The sequence below is a fragment of the Hesperophylax consimilis genome, chromosome 21 (genome assembly GCF_061612785.1).
Source record: "Hesperophylax consimilis isolate HC1 chromosome 21, BYU_Hcon_1.0, whole genome shotgun sequence".
In the NCBI taxonomy this organism is placed as follows: domain Eukaryota; kingdom Metazoa; phylum Arthropoda; class Insecta; order Trichoptera; family Limnephilidae; genus Hesperophylax; species Hesperophylax consimilis.
This window is the reverse complement of record NC_142856.1, coordinates 1771685-1794172: the sequence shown is the minus strand read 5'-3', so window position 1 is coordinate 1794172 and position 22488 is coordinate 1771685. Positions and strand designations below refer to the sequence as shown.

General features: G+C 36.6%; 1 protein-coding gene across 1 annotated transcript; it reads left to right on the top strand.

Moving 5' to 3' along the window:
- The first annotated feature begins 12480 nt into the window (after positions 1-12480).
- Positions 12481-18760, top strand: LOC149413489 (uncharacterized). Its single transcript, XM_089644409.1, has 2 exons — positions 12481-12613; positions 17798-18760. Exons 1-2 carry the CDS (start codon positions 12481-12483, stop codon positions 18628-18630), a joined length of 966 nt encoding a protein of 321 aa, XP_089500535.1. The 3' UTR covers positions 18631-18760.
- Positions 18761-22488: the final 3728 nt, after the last annotated feature.

The window sequence follows — 22488 nt, the reverse complement described above, 5'->3', positions numbered from 1 at the left end:
GAAGATTGCGAAAAGTTCGCAATGAATAAAATTATTTTCGAAATAAATTTTAGGTTTCCCTCAAATAACAACGGGGGTTTTATTGTGGTGATTGTGTGTCTGTCATGTATACTTATGGTTCAATGAGCTCTGGTACTCAGACTTGCTTTGACTTTAAGAGTTATTTTCAAAATTGGAACAGATTGTGTGGAGAATTCAACTAATAAAGTACCTTCCCGTGCCTAGTACCTAATAATAATAATAATAATAATAACATTTGAATGATTTGTATAGCGACGGGCAAAATCACCTAAAGGTACAAATATATAATACATTTCTACAATTATCTATGTTATTACTAACTATACAGGGTGAATCGGCACGTACCCGACAAACTTTAACCAGCTATTCCTTGGCACATTTGGAGTAAAAAATGTTATGGGCACTTTGCTGTCTGGTAACATTTTTTTTTATTAAAAAATTTACTATTCATATTTTCACCACATGTCACCAATGTTTTATCCTTTGTCAATGTTTGAAAACCCGTCTGGCAATATTTTGTTCGAGTTTCGTTGAATAATGTACGTACGTACCTACGTTGGCGCGCTTTTACAATCACAACGAAATGGCACGGCACCATTCGTCTCATTTTTAACTATTATTATTTAGTGTGTACGAAAGAGCGAGGACACTTTTTGACACACTTGCTAATAACAGCTGTTGAACATGAGAAACAATGCAAATGATAGTGACGGAGTGTGGATTTTTTATTTATTTTTTGTTTTTAATGGAAAAAAAAATGTTACCGGACAGCAAAGCGCCCATAACATTTTTTACTCCAAATGCGCTAAGGAATAGCTGGTTAAAGTTTGTCGGGTACTTGCCCATACACCCTGTATAAGGAGATAATATATAGTAGGTACCACACTTACCTGGTAGGTCACTTAAGATTAACACTTAATTAACATTAACTAATTGTTTATTAGCGAAATTTAGATACAGGATTTGGGACATAATTTGAAAATTGGATATAATTGGACTTTCTCTCAGGAATGGTATATTTAATTTAAGGGTATGACAGCTTAAAAAATGTAAGTTTTTAATTTAGACCTAAATTCTGTTGAAATTGTTATGGATCTTAGTTTCGGAGGGAGTTTATTCCAAGCCTTCGGCCAAGATGCTCCGAAAGCGCGATCACAAAACTTAGTATTTGGCTTGCCCTTAGGTTCCATTAGTCTGCCTACAGCTGATGATGTTGCTGATCTACTAAAGTACTGGTACATTGCTAGTCAATCCAAGGGAGCCGGCTATGCCTCAATACAAGGACTATCACACCAAAATCCTGGTTTCAACTACTACCTCATTTATTCAAAAAAATATATTTTCTCTCTTATTTGAATGAGAACTGGACATTGTTCCGTTCCTTCTCACATTTTTTAAATTCACGTTCTCGACTCCTCAGATAGTACTAGTCTCAGATAGTGTAGTCTAGAAGTGGGAACTTTAGATCATATATTTATTATTTGGCTGTCCCTCTCTAAATAAATATCCCATCTTTTATCAAGCCTTTTCTAAAATTGCCTCCCCTCCGTTCAAGATCTAATCTCTTCCAAGTCTGACTCCAATCTTGTACGATTATATCTGCAGCTTTCTTCTAAAAGGACTTCGTCGGTTTTTCGATTCCTCTTCATAATTGGGTTATCTTAATAAAATAATCTTTCTATTTTGAAAAATTATTTTACAATTTTTTTGGGGTTTTTGGTTACGCTAGAAAATCATTTTCTCAAAATTAAAACTTGCCAATTAACTAACTAACTAACCATAACGCTGTTTCTCAGCAGGGTTAGGAGGAGAGGACGGCCTGAGTCAAGTATTTGGTTCACTTGATCGCGCCATGTCTTTGACAGTGCGTCCCCGACCTCTCCTACCATTCATATTAGCGTCATATATTCTCCTTACACTCCATTCTTCGTTCATTCGCTCTACATGCCCAAACCACCTAAGCGTCCCTTTCTTATTTTTACTTATTACGTCTACATCAGCCTTGCATTCTTTGCAAATCTCCGCATTTCTAACATGATCATGCATGGTTTTACCACATTCACGCCTCAGAGATCTTATTTCCACAGCATTCAGTCTAGTTTCTCTGCTAATTCCATGCGTCACTGTCATATATCAGGGTATGTATCAGCACTCCATTGTGGACTGCTAGCTTCGCTTCTTTGGACATTTTTTGGCTAGCACCAACCGCGTTCAGTCCTCCATTAATGTAGTTTCCTGCATTTACCTTTATTTCAATATATCTATCAGCTTTTCTATCTCTCGTAAACATGCTTTCCAAAAACTTGATAAAATGGGCAAATTCGACATAGCTCTCGTGATATTTGAAATATGATCAAAACTCGATAGAACTGTATCTTTCTCACTAGATCAAGATGAATCTTGCGTATTGCGGTTAACATGACATCGTTCTCAAGGCCAGCCGGCCAAAAAGTCGCATAACGGTGAGCCGAGTGCTGCGAGCGGCTACGCTCACTGCTTGATGCTCGGAGTTCAACGCCCGCGCGGGTACTACCCACGTATCTACCTGCCTGACTATCTGAGTATGAACAAATGGATTAGCATGCAAAATGAATACATCGATCTGGGGAACTATTATGATTATGAATAATTGATTAGGTTCGTATTGCATTATGTAAATATGCCCAAGTTCGCCAACCTGTTCATAAATTGACACCCTTATCCGCATGAGACCAAAAACCTAATTTTTAAGGTTCCGTAGTAAGCTTTCAAAAAGAAGAAGAAGATGGTTTGAAAAGGAGATATGTAAATATAAATATTAGAGCGGCACGCTAATATTAAAAAAAATAAGCGAAAATTATGAAAATATTTATATTATATAATATTTAACACGACTCGTTTAAAATAGAGCAAAAATTTCTCGAAAAAAATGCCTAAGTTGCATTTAAAGAAACACAAAACATTTTTTTTTGTTCGGAACATAGCGTTTTTTTCTATAATAATTAGAATTTCATATAATTACCCCTTCGGATCTATAAATGTATAGATAGATATTGACTTGAAAAACATGTTTTCAAGAGAAATAAGTTATGAGTCGATGGAAATTCTAAATGTGTGGGCTTAATGTAAAGCCAGTGGGATTAATGCTTCCTCAACCCAAGTAAGTTGTGAGGCTGCAGGGAGTGGAAGTGAAAGGAGATGTGATAGTGGAAGGTTGGGTTGGGAATTACCTAGCTATTCATATCTGGTCACTAAACACAGAAAATGTCATTTCAAGCAACGTTTGGTCCCAACTTCTCTCAACCGTCTGATTTTATTCTAGCTGTATTTAAACAAGGTGAGAATATCTACCTACCTAGTATTTTTTTTAAATATATGTTTAAATAAGTGAATACGATTACTGACGCATTTAGTATCACAAGTTTATCAAGGAAAAACTGTGTCCATTTATTGGCTAATCGTCCATGATATTAGTAAAGCAGATGTATATATTTTATTTTTATTAGATTTTTTTTTTCTAATGAAATTTTAATTTTATAAAATCTATGAAACCAAACTTGACCCTGAAACATAATAATCACACACAACTCTCACATCTGATTAGGCATCTGACGCCAAATAAAATACTGCACATATTTAATGACGCCAGAACTCACAGTTCGTGGGTTTTTGTAAAAGATACCGGTTTTTATGCGTCATAGTGCAGATTAAGTCTGTCTCTAGCTGAACGTAATACATAATCAATAATATGAATTAAATATTTTTTTTAATTCTTTTCTCCTTATTATGTTTTATATTATATATTTTTTAAATTCCTCTATATTTCAATCTTTTGATACATACTTTCAAATTATTTTAATGTACTTCACATAAACACTAACTCGCATATATAAAATATCAAGAGTTTATTTTTTTTTATTAGTACTTACACTTTTCATAAATTGTATTTATATATTTTTTTCTAAATTTTATACTTCTTAAATGCTCTTAAACTCTTTACTACTTATTTTATTTTATATTGTGTAGTTTCGATACTTCTTCTAGATTTCATACTTGATATATTCTTTTAATGTACTTTATACAGGGTTTTCCAATAAGAGGTGTTATTTTGATATTCAATGGTAAAAGATCAATGGTTTCGTTGCTTGTGTGGCACGTAGCGCCGTCTTGTTGAAAGTAAACGTTGTCCAGATCAATACCATCTAATTTCGGCCTTAAAATATCATTAATTATCTCTCGATAGCGCAATCCATTCACCGTAACTGTTGCTTCAGCCTTATTTTCTAAAAAGTAAGGTCCAATGACTCCGCCGGACCATAAACCGCACCAAACAGTCAAACGTTGAGGATAGAAAGGCTTTTCAACAATAACTCTTGGGTTTTCCGAGCCCCAGATGCGATAATTTTGCTTTTTGACGAAGCCACCGAGGTGGAAATGGGCTTCATCACACAAGACAATTTGCATTTGATTCACTCAAGTGAATTTTAATAATTTCAATGCGTTGTTGAAGCGTGTATCGTTCCATTTTTATTAATGACTTAGTTTCTACTTGTCAAATGTCAAAAAATAACAGCTTCAAAAGTAGCATCTACCGAAATAGCTGGCTATTCAAAATAACACCTTTTATTGAAAAACCCTGCATATATATATTATATTAATGGCTGTAATATACAATGCACTGAACAAAGAATTTTTTTAGTAAAATATGTATTTACCACAATGTTAAAATACCATTACCAAGGAAATAGTACTTAACGTGAGTGAGAACATTAAAAAAATTAAAATATTCATAAACTGTAGCAAATAAACTCCTCATTGCTTCCAAAGACGGTAACCTCGGAAGTTTTTCACAAAAACGAGCCAAAGAAACCATCCATACTGAATCAGGTTGAATGCTAATCACACGCAGTGTCGAGCAATCCATAAAGATCGGTGATTAAATAAACGGTCCGTGGCCGAGGGGTAAGGCTCTTTATTAGCAAGCCAGAGGTCGCGGGTTCAAATCCTGGGGTAATCACCTAAACTGTATTATATAAAATAATATATATATAGTATATTTGCGGCATGTTCCAGAGTGGAAGATGTTCTCAGTATCGCCCTGGTGTGAGACCACCATTCAGAATTTAAACGTTGATTGAAATAGCTTTGGCCGTGCTTGGTGACCAGATCTGAATAGCCAGGTTCTTCCCCTCCCTACTCCCTTCAGCCTCACATCATATCCCGATTGGGGATGCCAGAGTCTCACTGGCTCCAGACGGTTGAGAACAGTTGGCACTCTTGCACGGTTTCATACAAAGTAAGAGAAATTAAAAGATAATAGAAAAATAATGTTTTTAAAAAGACGACAAATTTCTTTTAAATTGATAAAAGCTTGTACGCTCGTTTATTCTGTTGGCCACAACAACAAGCAGACGATGATAATTGAAATGGTAATTTTAAATATTCAATGCACAATTATCACACCCTAACTAGAATAACTACAAACAGCCTATATTTGTGTGGGATTAGAAAGACGCCAATTTGATTTACGTGGTGTAGAGCGAGACGACAATAGATGAGTCATCACAATAAATATATATATAGAGTACCATCATCTCACTCAGCTTCTTTCCAAACCAGACTGTGACGAATAGCACAATATTATCTTCCCTAGGTGCCTACCTAGGGAAGATCATATTGTCTATGGCCGCGCTGTTTTTTTTTGTTTCCTCTACTTTGCTGAGTGGTTTGTTTATGCCTCAATTCTGAATGTGACGTCATCAGTGGACAAAATTTCTCCCTACTTTATTAATCTAGTGATTGGTTTATTTATGCAGACTATCAACCAAGTTAGACATTAAAATCCGTATATTGATTCAATAATCTTCAATAAATTGCAAATCAACCCTGTAATATCTTTGACGAGAAAAACAGGGTGTAGTTAAATACTAAATGCCTTAATAATAAACGCGATTTAAATTATACACGTAAACAACCATTTATGTATCGTAAGTATTTGGTTCCTAACACATCTTTTTGATAAAAAATAATACTGATTCCAGAACATTATACTTAACACTTATATATAATTATTAACAATTATACTTAACAATTATCCTACACAATTCAAAACATCATACTGGTATATATACACGGTGTCCGGAAACTCGTAGTACAAGCGGGAAACTGGAGAATCTACACCACATGGGGAACCCAAAAAAACATAAAGTTTTTTGATTTGAGCATTTTCACAAAAAAAAAAAAAAAAAAACAAAAAAAAAGATTTTTCGGCTATTTTAGGGTAAAAGTTTTTTCTGGTGTTTAGGGTTGAACAACAGAAGTTTTAACCCTGCAGAGCAGAAATATTTTATGATTACACCGGGTTAAATGAAGGGTGATTTCAAAATAATGCTTCAAATCCGAGTTTCTTTATTTGTTTTACTTTCAAATAGTTTTAATTAGTTGGGTACTTTGATTTTCAGTAATAATTTATAAGAATTTGATTAAAAAAAAAAAAAAAAAAAAAACCTACTTCAAACTCAATTTACTCGATAACGAAAGCTCAAATCAAAAAAATATATACTACGAAATCGACTCCAAATGTGATGTAGATTCACCAGTTTCCCGCTTGTACTACGAGTTTCCGGACACCCTGTATATGAAGACGTGGCACGATCAAGTGAATCAGATACTCGAGTCGGGCCATGTCAAGAGTCAGAATAATAGAAGAGTATGTATGAGACGATGTATGAATGTGAATGAGGCAAGAAGTGTGTGCCAAGACCGAGTTGTTTGGCGGTCCGTCCTCTCTGCCTACCCCTGCGGGGAAACGGCGTGATGGTTAGTTAGTTAGTTAGTTATATATATATACAGGGTGTATCGGCACTAACCCGACAAACTTTAACCAGCTATTCCTTAGCACATTTGGAGTAAAAAATGTTATGTACACTTTGCTGTCCGGTAACATTTTTTTTCTTTTAAAAACAAAAAATAAATAAAATTTCCACACTCCGCTACTGCCCACAGTATAGGGGTAAAATAATTGGCAACGCCGCGCTACTGTCATCTCTTTCACACATATTCTGTCTCAAGTCCCGTGTGGTTCCCGCCACCCCGTCTCGTATCAGTGGTCAGTGCTGTTTTGGGAGTTCGCATGTCATCAAGTTTCTAGTTTCGTTTTTGTTTTGTTATCTAAGTTTTTACTGTTGAAATATGCCCCTCAATTATCCACCTGCCGAGCAAGCAGATATTGTTTTTGTTTATGGATTTTGCAATGGAAATTCACGAGCAGCCGTAAGGGAGTATCGCATGAGGTTTCCTGGAAGACGCGTCCCACACCATGCTACCTTTGTCCAGGTTTGTACCCTATCAATTGTTTATTGAAACTATTTACATTCATTGATAATGCCAAAAAGCGCTTTTGAAATTTAAACTGGGAACATTAAAAACATAACAAGGGGCCACCAACTTTAAAAATGTAAATTGTACTTTAGGTGATTTGTGTTCAGTGGTCACTAAACGGCGTTTTAAAAAGTTAATTAATTTTAATCTCTAATAAATGCATCATTCACTGCAATTGAATTCACTCCCTTTCTCACCATGGGATTATTTAAATTACTTGAATTCAATTTCACCCCTGTGAATCCAAGATATCAACCGTACCTAGTTAAGAAAATTATAATTTAAAACACTTTGTTATACATTTTACTATAAAAAAATGAAATAAATGAAGAGAAAACGTAAGTTTTCTGATATGTGCCTAAAATAAGTGTTCTTTAAAAATAAAATGAGTGAAAAAGCCCGCGATTGTTTATTTGACATTATTACTGAGCTGAATAATAAAAGCAGTTGTTATTTGTTGTTTTGTTTCAGATGTATCAACAATTGCGTGACTGTGGCATCGGACGGATTGAAGGCGCCGGCGGAGGACACAACATCGTTCCTGTGGCAGTTGAGGAGAGAATCCTGAACTTAATTACCGAAGACCCCACGCTGTCCGTGCGTCGGGTCGCTCTGATGATAGGACACAGGGAACACATGGCGGTATGGAGAGTTCTGAAGAAGCACGGGCTCAAACCTTTTCACTATAGGCGCTGCCAAGGCCTCATGGAGAATGACCACTTTTCCAGAGTCGTGTACTGCAGAAGAATGCTGCATAATGTCATAAGAGATGCAGACTTCATGAAAAACATATTGTTTACCGACGAAGCACAGTTCACTAAAACAGGAGTGCTAAATGTGCACAACTTGCACCATTGGGCTGAACAAAACCCCAAGCTTGTTCGGGAGTCGTCGAGCCAGGACAGATTTTCCATCAACATGTGGGCAGGAATCCTGGGAAATCAAATACTCGGTCCAATCGAGTTGCCTCCCAGACTAAATGGACCGATGTATTTGGAGTTCTTACAAGTGCAACTGGGCGAGATTCTGGAAGATGTGAACCTCGAATTACTACGGAGAATGTGGTTCCAGCACGATGGAGCCCCACCACACTATTCGATTGCCGTGCGGAACTACTTGGATGTCGAGTTTCCTGGTCGTTGGATAGGCCGTGGAAGTCCGGCCATTGCTTGGCCACCAAGATCACCCGACCTGACCCCCCTGGATTACTACCTGTGGGGGGCTCTCAAGGAAAAAGTGTATGCTAAGCCAATAGCCTCAAGAGAGCAACTGCTCGAACGAGTGATGGAAGCCGCTGCAGAAATTAAAGCAAATCCTGCAAACTTAAATAATCAAAATATAACAAGACTACACGCTTGCATCGAAAATAATGGTAGTCACTTCGAACAAATGCTCCAATAAAAAAATTAACATAAACTACATGTCCGCATTTTCATTTATTATTTATTGGTAAAATTCTCACAATGTCATTCATTTACACATCAATATTACCTACATATCAATATTTAATAAAATCTGTAGAAGAGTATGCCCGTCGGCATTCAACAAGTTTTTCGACAAGTGTGTCGAAAAGCGTCTTCTCTCTTTCCTACACACTAAATATTAATGGTTAAAAATGAGACGACTGATGCTTGTAAGCGCGCCAATACGTAAAAACAACGAAACTCGAATAAGAATTGCCAGGTGGGTTTTTTAATCGCTTTAATCTGACTTTAAACAATAATTAAACACGTAAAAATTATTTAATATAATATTACAGTACAGTACTTTGAACCTTCGCAATAAATTTATTTGATTTTAAGTTTAGTTTGTAGAACTCCATTTCAATTTAGAGATTTTTTTTATTTTAACAGTCTTATTAAAAAATTTATAAAAACAGTGTGTTTATAAACAAGTTCTGCTAGTTGTAATTATTATTACGCGTGACAGCTGTTTCACCTTCTGACGGCATTATCAAACTTTGGTAAAGCCACTTACAGACGACGTAAGTGATAACTTTCTTTTTTTATTATTCTGGCTTTATTGATTTCCGAGTAAATTGTCGTAAATTATTATTTGCTAATCCCAATATTATTTGCTAATGCTAATAATTAAGTGAAATTTTAAACAATGCAATAATAGGATTATTGCATTGTTAATTTCACTTAATGTCGTTGGTATTTCCAACTGATGACTCAGGGGTTTATTTCCCTGAATAATTAAGTATTTTGGGGTCTAATTATTATGCATTTCATTACATCCGATAATTTAAACAATTTTTATGTTGAATTGGGGTAAGTTTTATGGCTAAGGGAAGGAGTGGAAGGTGAGGAAGTACCTGGATATTCAGATCTGGTCACCAAATACGGCTAGTCATTTCAAGCAACGTTTAAATTCTAAACCTGGATATTCAGATCTGGTCACCAAATACGGCTAGTCATTTCAAGCAACGTTTAAATTCTGAACCTGGATATTCAGATCTGGTCACCAAATACGGCTAGTCATTTCAAGTAACGTTTAAATTCTAAACCTGGATATTCAGATCTGGTCACCAAATACGGCTAGTCATTTCAAGCAACGTTTAAATTCTGAACCTGGATATTCAGATCTGGTCACCAAATACGGCTAGTCATTTCAAGCAACGTTTAAATTCTAAACCTGGATATTCAGATCTGGTCACCAAATACGGCTAGTCATTTCAAGCAACGTTTAAATTCTGAACCTGGATATTCAGATCTGGTCACCAAATACGGCTAGTCATTTCAAGCAACGTTTAAATTCTAAACCTGGATATTCAGATCTGGTCACCAAATACGGCTAGTCATTTCAAGCAACGTTTAAATTCTGAACCTGGATATTCAGATCTGGTCACCAAATACGGCTAGTCATTTCAAGCAACGTTTAAATTCTGAATTAATTAATCAATTACGAAAAAGCGTGGGGTTAAGAATATTTTTTTAAAATTATAGTTGTAATTTATTGTCGATTTTTTAAAAAAATTGCGATATTTTAAATAAAATTTAATAATTATTGTTTAAATAAATTAGCAATCTGGCAGCATTCATTTGCAGGTGGTCAATCCAATGCAGTCATGACGTTTGTGTGAGTGCTTTCCTTTGTCTCAGTGTGTTGCGCAGCAGTTTTATATGAACCGTTTTTTGATTCATCGGGATTGTTTTTAAAACTATACATTCTTTGTACCTTCAAATTAGTGGAAATAAACTTAAGTGTGTCAAGCTGCTCGTTATATTCCGGTAATTCTGGAAGGCTTTTAACATAAGCAATAATATTCATAAATCACATTCCGCGAAGTTGTAAATAACTAAATTTATTAAAAAATATACGTTGTAGGATAGCCTAGCAAGTAACATTTTGACAGAGCACTTACGGTGATTTAAAAAACAACGGCGCTGTTCAAATAATCCAATTATTATTATTGATAAGTACCTAAGTGAGGAAAATTGTTTTTAAAAGTGCTCAGAATTATTGGACTTCGATTATAAATTCAGGAAATCTACTAATTAGTTTCTTAGTTTCAAAATTAGACTATTTAATACGTGAAACGCGTAAGAGGTGAAACCAAAGCATTCCAGAGGTGAAACAATTTAGATACAAAAATAAAACTGATGTGTACAATACAAGAAGACAATCAGTGATTCGCATACGAAAAATGTGAATAATCATTATTGTTAAATAAAATATTTCTTTTCTGGTACTGGATTATGTAATACGGGCTTCGTTCGCAGCAACACGCGAGAGTTGCGATGTTGCTTTCAAATTTTGACAAAGGATAAAACAGTGGTGACATGTGGTGAAAATATGTTTAATTAATTTTTTATTAAAAAAAAACGTTACCGGACAGCAAAGTGCACATAACATTTTTTACTCCAAATGTGCTAAGGAATAGCTGGTTAAAGTTTGTCGGGTTAGTGCCGATACACCCTGTATATATAGGGAACTAATTGCAATGGTCAATTATTATTTTTAAAATTAATGTTTATTAAAAACGTATTTACTACAGTAATATTTATTAATTTTTAACTGTTCTTATTGTTAAAACTTTCTTTGTATAATGTCATCCACAGTACAGGTGAGCTCCTATCGTGGAGGACATTATAATATATACTTATCTTGTAGTATAAACGAAAAAAATAAAATAAAATGATACTTTTAATAAAATTCAACCGGGCAGTGGCTGAGTTAGCATTGCATTTGGTCCCACCCAGGCGTCGTGTGTTCTATAAGTCCTCCATCACAACACAAGCAACATGTTCCGTTGTGGTGGTAGTACGAGATTTTCAAATATTGTCGGGTTATTCATAATTCGTTCTTTATAAGATAAAAAATATATATAAATAAATAATAAAAATATTGGCGCAGCCGTTGGGTTAGAAGTGATAAAGCTATCAAACGTTATAATAATAATAATAATGCATGTATGCACTGAACAGCAAATCCCCAGAAGTGTAATATATATGTAGATTTAAATAAAAACTAATTTCGCCAATTTACATAAAACCTTTCGACCTGCTGTATGGGAAAATGGGTAATTCAGGGCAGTAGCAATTCAACACACTTCAATACACTCTTGATAAGTGATATAAAGTTATGAAAAGTGATGGAAAAAAGTAAGCTAAATGGGTTACGTTAGGTTAGGTTTATAGTACAGTTCCCCCCCCCCCCCCCTCCCCATCCTCTCCAGCCAACGATTGTAACACTGAATGGGCTAATGCAAAGTTTAATAAGTTCTGTGATTAAAATTCTACGTCTAAAAGATATGAAAATTAATTTTCTCATTCCATCTATAACTGATTGACTGATCAAGTGCCACAGACGTGGGAACCTCGGCACACGTGTCCGTGGTACTCCACCCGAAGCAGGACCGAGGGGAGCAGAGGAACCTGGTTCAATAGAACAATTGGAGTGGGGCAGTGTGGAGTGGGAGACAACGATTAAAGAAGAATATAATGAAATTGAACTTATTGACGGCACATAGATACTGCACAACACGCATCCAACTGTTTATCTCTTCTGTGTGTGTATTGTAATGCATAATAATCCGTTTGTTTGTTGCAGTCGGACCGCGACGAGGGGCAGTGGCGCGAGACCATCTCGCGGTACATGTCGCGGCACGAGGGCGCCCTGAACTCGGGCGGGGCGGGCGCGGCGGGCGGGGCGGAGGGCGGCGCGGGCGGGCGCGTCTGGTCGCTGCCCGGCTGCGTGCTGTTCGCCGTGTCACTCATCACCACGCTGGGTGAGATATACTGCCCTTCCTAGATGCCAATTTTATATATTGTAATACACTAGTCCAAGGCTGCCCAACCCCAGGCCCGCGGGCCACAATGTGGCCCGCGAACGAATTATAAGTGGCCCGCGTGAACCATTTTCAAAAAACCCGCCAATCCGCCAATTTGAAAAGTGTCGCGGGCCCGCGGTAAAACAAACAATGCAGCTTGCGCGCGGTCACCAGTGTTGCCAACGAAGGCGATTTATCGCTATTTAGGCTACTCAGAACAAGAATCAGCGACGAAAAAATCTAACCTCTTGAACGTACTTTTTAAACAAAAATACACCGGTTTTTGATATAATATTTTCTGCGTCCGAAATGAATGAATCTTGTAGCCACCCCCCCCCCCCCCCCATGGAATTCGAAAAATTGTTGTGGGGAATCACATATGATGTTTTTGGGTGCGCGGAATTTTTTCTCAGCGAAGTTCCGTAACAACCCCCCCCCCCCCACGGATTTCAAATATTTTGTGGGGAGCACTCATTTTGATTTTTTTTGTGGGGAATTATGTTTTATAGAAATTCTCTAACAACCCCCCCCCCCCCCCCCCCATGGAAATAGGAACCGTCAGGTATTCAGTGGCCCGCCAGTGATTCAAAATCGTCCAATTGGCCCAACTGTTAAAAAGGTTGGGCAGCCTTGCACTAGTCGCAGGCTGCCCGGCTGAGGTGCTGTTCGCCGTGTCTAATTAAAGTGAGAGTCAAAAAGTGAACAAGGATGAGAATCAGGATAAAAATCAGGATGAGAATCAGGATGAGAATTCAAAGGTGAACCCGAAGGAGAATCGGTATGATGATCGGGATGAAAATCAGAATGAGAAACGGGATAAGAATTGGGCTGAAAATCGAAATGTGAATCAGGATGGGTCTTAAAATGAGAATCAGGATGAGAATTGAAATTAGGATGCGAATCAAAATGAGAATTTTGATGAAAATCTAGATGAGAATCCTAGTGATAATCAAAATGGGAATCAGAATGAGGTGCTTTTGAGATTTGTGATGAAAATCGAGATGAGAATCAGGATGGGAATTAGGATGAGAATTGGAATAAGAATCGGAATGAGAATCAGGATGAGAATCAGAATCATAATCTAAATTAGATCGGAAATGATAATCAAAATGCACAGGTACCTACGTAAGCAGGTAGTGAAAGTACATCTAAGGAAATCAGCGCAAAGGTGGCGTAAAGTATAAAGAATTTCATCCCCTAAAAGTATGATCTATACCGATTTGAAAGAAAACTAATGTCGCCATTTAACACAAGACTTTTCAACTCCTCGGCCGCAGACTGACCAGTGAAATTGATTTTATGTACAAGAAAAAATGTTAATAGGTATTCGAAAATGTATGACCAATTTCACCACAAGAAAATTGGGCCTACTTCGGACATACTGACTACGGATATTGATTTATCAGCTCTCCTGTAGATGTAGGAGATACCTATGTTTTAATATCAACAAGATGGATTTCCAACATTTAATTATGACATTAAATGCTTCAACCTTCGGCGGTGTCAAATCCTAGCCGGTCACGTGTCTAAAAGCGTCAATTAATAAATAAAACTAAATAATAGATACCATACTGACGTGGACAGATACCAGTATTCCATACAATACGATATGATGATTATTATTACATACATACAAAGTAGGCAAGTAGAGGCAGAACTAACCGGGGATTCCTCGCATAAGGCTTCTTCGAAATCCGCTTACGTCTGGCTGGACAATAATAATAATTCTAATACCTGTTGTCAAAAACGTGGTAGGTATCCATTTTCATACAACAATTAGAGACGTGTCGTGCAGTATGATTTATTGCAATTAGTCATGCTCATCAATATGTAACTAATTACCCTATTTGTTTTATTTGTAACCGTACAAGAATCCCAACTGCTCCCAATCGTCAGGAGCCAGTGAGACTATGGCATCCCCAATTTGGATATGTTGTGAGGCTGAATGTAGTTGGTAGGGGAAGAAGATGGAGATGGAGAAGTACTTGGTTATTCTTACTTGCGCACGCTGGGATTTAAACTCCAGGCAGTCCTTAGTTCTTTCAATCCTCTTCAGCCCGATCTATTTACCTCTTACTCGGTCTGCCTCTGGTTAGCTTAATAACAATATTTGGATGATTTTTATAGCGTCGTTTTTGTGCAAAATCACCTCAGGGGCTCCCCAGCTTCCACTGGGGGTAGTGCCGGCCCTGTGCTACACGGCGCGGCGCGGCGCCTGACGCTAATAAAATCTTCAAGGGCGTTGTAATAGGTTGTAAAGACTTAAAACTACAAAAATCGGCGACGGCCCAGATTGGGCCTCCCATACGGTCTTCCTTATTGGTGTCCTATCATCTGGCATTCTTTCAACGTGTCCAGTCCATCTCAGTCTTTGGGGTTACAGAATCTTACAATTGCCTCGTGCTCAAATCCATCAGTATTACCGTCAGGTCAGGGGCGGATATAAGACTCAAAAGACAAAGTTATCATCTGCAGGTTCCTTGTGGGAGAGGGGTCAAAAACTCAGTGATTTGTTATGTTTTGTATCCAGCATTTTATTAGAGATTTAAATCTTATAATGTTGTTGTGATTTTTGAATGAAATTTTTGTGAGAGTTTAGTACAATAGTATAAGAAACTTTTTGTCCAAATGTTGTATTCGTAAATTTCCAAATACAATACAATACATCAATGAGTTACATAAATTCTGTCGAGGTTGCAATCTCCACACTCAATATCTGGTTTGCGCTTTGGTTCCTACAACCTTTCGATACCTGATGACGTGATGACATTGCCTGATCTAAGAGTTGATTGCCGTGAATTCGTGTTAATAATATTAATAATTATATACTTATTATAAAACTTACTGCAAGACACTCTGACGAAAAAAGGCATGATCACTTTTGAAGCACACAAAGATACACTGAAGAGATTAACCGATAGAAGTGTGTTATGGTCGTGTCCGTGTGCCCGAATTAAACTCAATCGGTTTTTTTTCATTTTGATAAAACATTTTCAAATGTCGAAATTGTTTCTTTAGCAGGTAATGAATTTCGTCGGTAAGTCGAAAAGTACTATGTAGTGACCGACCTCTTCCCCGAAATTCGACGTCAGAGTTCATTAAAGTTAGTTTTAGTGATGGCCTATGTGATAGAGAGGTAAGGCTCTCTCCTGCAAGCCGGAGGTCGCGGATTTTAATCCTGGCGTGTGCAGGTAAAATTAATTTGTGTTATTTCACAATTCACTCATTTAAAATAATATAAAGTATATTTGCAGCATCTACCAGACTGGAAGATAATCTCAGTATCGCCCTCGTGTGAGACCGGAATTCAGAATTGAGACGTTGTTTGAAATGGCTTTGGTCGTTTTTGGTGACCAGATCTGAATAGCCAGGTACTCTCCCACCTTCCTCTTCCCCATCTGCTTCCCCTCCCCACAACCATCAACCTCACAAAATACCCCAATTCGGGATGCCATAGTCTCACTGGCTCCAAACGTTTGATTTGGTTAAATAAAAATACATCAATTCAGTGAGTTAGTAAATTGGCTTAATATTAGTGCTTTTTGGTTCGTTCTTTTAGTTATAGGGTGGTCCATCGGATACGGCGGGGTTCGTTTCGAAATGAAATAGCATAAATTATTATTGATTTATAAAGTAGTCATGTTGACATTAATTATTATTGAATATGATGTCGGCCAAAAGGCCGCCTCGGCTGTGCGGTCATACCTTGGCCCTTTTGATAGACCTTGCATTTTTGCATAGACCTTGCATTTTTGCATAGACCTTGGACTTGACAAAATCCCAGAGGTAAAAATCGCATGGCGTCATCAAGTCACAAGATCTGGGCGGCCAATTAACGTCAACATTTCTGGAAATCACACGACCAGGAAAACGTTGTGAAATAAAAAAATAAATAAAAACAAATCAATGGTTTCTCTTGCTGTATGGCATGTGGAACTATCCTATTGAAACCACATTTCCTCGAGGTTCTTGTCGTCCAATTGATTCCACAACAAGTTAGATATCATAGCACGATATCGTATTCCATTTACAGTTACATTCAATTACATAAGTTATTTATTTAGTTAAATTTAAATCCGGCGTTTCCGATGGACCACCCTGTATAACAGTTCTTCGATAGGTACATTAGCTTTAGGAATTACAAAAATACTGTAATAAGTATTGAAGCACTTGAAGTTGGCGCGCCGGTAACCCGAATATTCTGGGTGGTGGCGCCGCGGGTGATCACCGGTGACTCCGTTTGTTGAGTTCGTTCGTGGTAGGAAGGATTCGGGCGACATCGACAGCCACCACACCCCCCTTCTTACTTTTCACTGATTTACACTGATTTTGCAACGTAGACTCTTTATACTTTAGTGCGTAAAGTCATGTAAGGTGGTGAATCAAAAACTAGGTTAAATAGGTTAGGTTTAGAGGTTAGTTTTTTTATCGCTTTTCAATGACTTTATATCACTTTTTAAAAGTGTGTTGAATTATCGTGGAACTCAAATCGACATAGATCATACTTCTAGAGATTCGTTGTTCAGTGCTTACTAATGAATATTTTTATTATCGCCTCTGGTGGTTTGCAAAAGTAACGAAATTGGCTTGACCTCCGTCTGCCACTACCTACAGTACTAGCCTAAAGCGCCTACGTTAAAAAAAGTTAAGACTTTCACAAATTTATTTGTGGGCATCCGTTTTTTACACTATTATACATATTAAAATGTATGACTCGGACAATTAACTGCAGTGCCGGACCCAGTTAATAGGTGAAGTCATTTTTATGAGTATCGCATTCTAACAAGAATCTTATAAGACGTATCACGTATTTAGCAAAATAAATTAGTCCTACAATGCCTTCATAAGCAAAAGGGCAGCTAGGATTTTTCAAGGTCACATTCTGATGTACTTTTTTTTAAATATGTGAGAGGTCTCGCATCGCGAGAATCTAATAAGTCTTCACCGTCACTTTCTTAGTGAGGGTTGGTTCTCTCGAAGGATTTTTTTTTTAGAGACTGCTGCTCCTCCACCACCCTTTATATGTTGACTTACTGGATTCGCCATTTAAAAATACCTACGCCATTTGATTTTCATACCCGATGTTCCGTAATAATGTATATATCTAAGGAGGTTCTAATAAATATTGTTTTATTATTCCAGGATTTGGCGCCCCAGTTCCGCGGAGTCCCGAGGGTAGAGCCGTGGCCGTCATATTTGCCGCAGTTGGCATCCCCCTCCACCTGCTACTGGTTCTCAACATCGGCATGGTTATCGCCGTCAAGCTGCAGACCCTGGCGCACAGGAACTCCGACAAGGAAGCAGAAGAATCCGACGACGAAGGAGAAGACATACCAAAGAACGAAGACAAACTCACCGAGATAACGAGGAGAAGCAACGGACTCACCATCAAACACAGGAGAAGCGGGAGCGAGCCTATCGGAAGACAAGCCATAACAAATATATCGAGAGAAGCAAACTTCATTCTGACGGACTCTAAAGACACTAATTATGTCCACCTAACAGACGCGGACAATCCTGCAGACGATACCAAAAAAACAATTAATGATTTCTTGCCTAAGCCTCACAAGAAGCAAGCAGAATCTAGGTATAACATTTGCACATTCAAAAGCTTGCAGAAGTTGGACAAGGCCGATAGAAAGATCTTTAAAGATATCGGATCGCAGCCGAATATGATTCCTGCCTGGTTGAAATGGCTGCCGTTCATTCTGATTGCAGTTTACTACATATCTGGCGTTGTCTTCTTTGGGTTTTTACGATACCAGCCTTTTTTGGATAGCCTCATGTTTCCTCTAGATTTCACTGTAGCAGGGGGTGTTGCATTTACTTCAGGATATATCCGAGTTCTATATGCAGTTTATCTGGAGGGTGCTGTTGTTTTAGCGGCTACTACTGTATCTATACTCCAAGTATCGGCTACCCAGGGTTTAACTGGCCTGGGACTTAAGTACGGGTTATTGACTAACTCCAGATAGGTGACGAGACGGTGGCCTAGATTTCGCTTGCGTCTCTAACCTTTATTTGCGTACCTAATTGCATACTTTGTGTCCCGTGTGATATTATTATCAATAAAATTATTAAGATGTGATAATTGCATGTAGATTTGCAAGCAAATTATTTTATTATTTACATTATTTAATAAATCATATAAATTTTTATTGAAGATTTTTATTTTTTGATTTTACCCAAAGAGATAGTGAGTATTATTAATAGGGTGGAGAAAAAACCTTACATATAAACCTTACCTATGTAACCTAGTAACATAATTTTTGTTTCATTACTTTTCATGACTTTATATCATTTTTTAAAGGTATGTTGAATTGTCGCAACCCATTAAGCAGGCACCCCGCATTACCTATTTTTTTAAACCTTCGTAGGACACATGGAGTACAAGTGTGGTACAAATATCCAGCAGGCCGCAGGTTGTGTACCACTGTACTAAGGCAATATGGTAAATATGTAATATTAGGTAAGTACTTTTTTTTCTATTATTTCTGGCTTTCACCCTTCATGTGTGTTCTTGGCCATCATTTAAAATTATGGAGAAATGAAAGGTGAATTTAAATATTAATTTTATTTAAATAGGCAAATTTCAAAATTAAAATTGGAGACGAGTTCAGACTTAGAAGAGATGAGATGTTGAATGGAGGGGAGGCAATTTTAGATAAGGCTTGATAGAAGAAAGCTTATTTGTTTAGAGAGGGACAACCAAAAAATAGAGAAAAGTTGGGCCATTTAGATGAAATAATGTCATTGAAAACATTATTGACAATTCGGGCCGGGAGATTGGAATGACTTTTAAGGATTCCGATCCCTTCAAATATTGTTGGGGATAGGGTGACGTGACTATATTTTAATTTGTATAAGGGAAGTAGATCATTTTGGATGATGTGAAGCTCTGAGAGAGACTTAAAATTTTTACAGATGTCAGGAAGAGGTTTAGTTGAAGCTCTGATTGTAGATGAATGGTTTGAGTCAATGAACAACGAGACGCTGGGGATAACCTGATGACATTTAGAATTTAAACATTTAAGAACAAATTTGTCAGCAAATAGTTGACGCCTTAAATAAAGAGGAGGATCAGAACATTCTACTTGAAGGGAATTGATGGGTGACGATTGCATCGCTCCAGTTATTATTCGCAAAAATTTAGATTGAATTTTGTCTAATTTATCAAGTAAATCTTTTGAAGCAGTACTAAAAAGTGGGCAGGCATAGTCGAAATGACTTCGAATAAGTACGTTGTAAAGCAATTTAATGCAAGTAGGGTGAGCTCCCCACCAAACGCCAGATAATGATCTAATAATAATAATAATAAAAATAAAGTGTTTATTCCGGTATGTGGGGAGGTTAGTGCAGTCCCACACATTCCATATAGAGATACAATAAAATATATAATCAAAATATAGAGATACAATATAATATCTGATCTGAAAGATCTGATGATATTTAAATTTTTTTCGCATTTAGTAACTACATTATTAATATGGGAAGACCATTTAAGTTTCCTATCAAATGTTACTCCCAAAAATTTTACTTCAGAAACATTGGGATTGGAGAATTTTTAAATAAAATTTGAACAGGGAGGTAGGTACTTAATAAATTAAATTATGATTTTTTTCATATAACAAACCAAAAGAGTGAGACTTTATAGTATTAAAGATTTTTGTATAATATGATACCTTTTATGAATAGCAACTGCTCGGAGAAACAAGATGGAAATACAGTTGAACTTGGTTATAACGATCACGGCAATAGCAAGTTAAATGATATTTTAGTTCAGCCTTATCTTCATATGATTGTTAACTGTTATAACGAGGTCGATTCACTGATACACCGAGCAAATAATTTTGTCAACACAATTAATGGATCGCTCGGTTCTGAAAGAAACCCAATAATTGCGAATTATTCTGGAAGTAATAACAAACAAAAGGTGGCATAGCCCGGAGTGCGGGAATTTACTAATCCTTTACAGACTCACATTTTTATGGCACTACCCGTGTAAGATTGTCGGCTAGGTGAAACATTGCTATCCTTCAGGCATTTTGTAAAATTGTCATAAATTCTGTGAGTCGTGCGAAATTTGAGCTTTGTAAATTTGTTCCTTTTTCATGTGTTCTTTTGTATAGGGTTTTCCAATAAGAGGTGTTATGTGTATTTAATTCCGGCCATAAAATGATTTATTATGGCCGGAATTGGATGGTATTGATCTGGACAACGTTTACTTTCAACAAGAAGGCGCTACGTGCCACACAAGCAACGAAACCATTGATCTTTTACGGGAAAATTTTCCGGACCGTGTTATCTCTCGAAGAAGTGATCACAATTGGCCACCGAGATCTTCTGATTTAACACCTTGCGACTTCTTCCTTTGGGGCAACGTGAAAGAGAAGGTCTACACCAACAGCCCAGCGTCGATTCAAGACCTCAAAGATGGAATTCGTGTGGCTATCGAGGACATAAGGCAGCCAATTTGCGATTTGGTTATGGAAAATTTCATGAAAAGGATATGGTCCTGTAGGCGTGGTCGTGGTGGTCATTTGACTGATGTTATTTTTCACTATTAACGGCATACCTTCCTCTTTATAATGAAATAAACATTCAATCATTCATATTAAAAAATGGCATTTTTCTTTGAATATCAAAATAACACCTCTTATTGGAAAACCCTTTATTACAACTAGACGTCAATTTTGTTTTTAAAACCAATAAACATGTTTATCAAGTATATCCCTACAATCCAACATCCCGAGATAAATTTATGATAGCGATGCAAAACATTTTGCACCGCTAAATGCAAACAGTCTGTGACCTACAAATGGATTTTTTTTGTTTATGTTGAAGGGGAGGAACATAAAAATTCAAGGTTTAACCTTTCTGAGTTTTTTTGCTGGTCTGCAATCTGGTTCTTCGAATTTAGTTCCAATTAGAACTTGCAGCTTAAATAAACCAAAACACTTTTAAAAATATGTTCTCATGGTTTTCAAGAATTACCCAAAACATTTTTATTTTTCTCTATAACCAAGTGGGTCGTACAAAATTGACAAGTGGGCCGCACAAATTGGGCCGCTGGTTTGTGACTAGTAAGATTTTACCGAAAACCGTAACAATCCCTCAAGCTAGTCATTTATGAAAAGTGAGATTTTACAAGTGGTACAATACCGCCAAGCTAGTGATATAATAAGACAGACTATTATTACTGATATATTCAGTGTTATTATTCTTGGAAGCCTCGAACCAGGTGATGATAATTATAATGCGTTGATTTTTTTGAAGAAGAAATTGAGAAGCATGAAAGTGAAATCTTTAAAACAATCATTGATTATAATTTTTATTAATAAAAGTGTATTTTTCCAATATTTTTTTTTAAATAAAATATACCTACTTGCATTTGGATATATACAATACATTAATAGTAGACGCAGGAAGTGGTAGGTACATTTGACTTTTAAAAAACCTATTTTGGACGTAACGAGTAATGGCTATAAAGAACAAATGTATTCGGTCCCCTCGTGCTCGTTATAACCAAGTTTGACTGTACATATTTATATGTGAAAAATAGAATAAAGTTGTAAATCTGCAAAAATAAAACAAAATAATTTGTATTACATTATATTTATTCCTAAAAATATATAAAGTTTATTCATAAAAATATTATATAAAAGCTAAAAAATTGTAAGCTGGAAAACCTTGACCTAAATTAAACATGGCAGAAAAATTCTTACAAAAAATATGATATTAATGTATAGAGATTATTACATTGTGTAAAGTTGTTCAATTGTTGGTAAAAATATCATTTCTCATTCAACTTGTTCAATCAACTTGCTATGTAC

What these genes read in the sequence shown, in the direction of transcription:
- LOC149413489 (XM_089644409.1), top strand. Translation starts at nt 12,481, where the DNA reads ATGTCGCGGCACGAGGGCGCCCTGAACTCGGGCGGGGCGGGCGCGGCG. An exon ending in GTCACTCATCACCACGCTGG is followed by an intron (nt 12,614 to 17,797) that starts GTGAGATATACT and finishes TTATTATTCCAG; the next exon opens with GATTTGGCGCCCCAGTTCCG.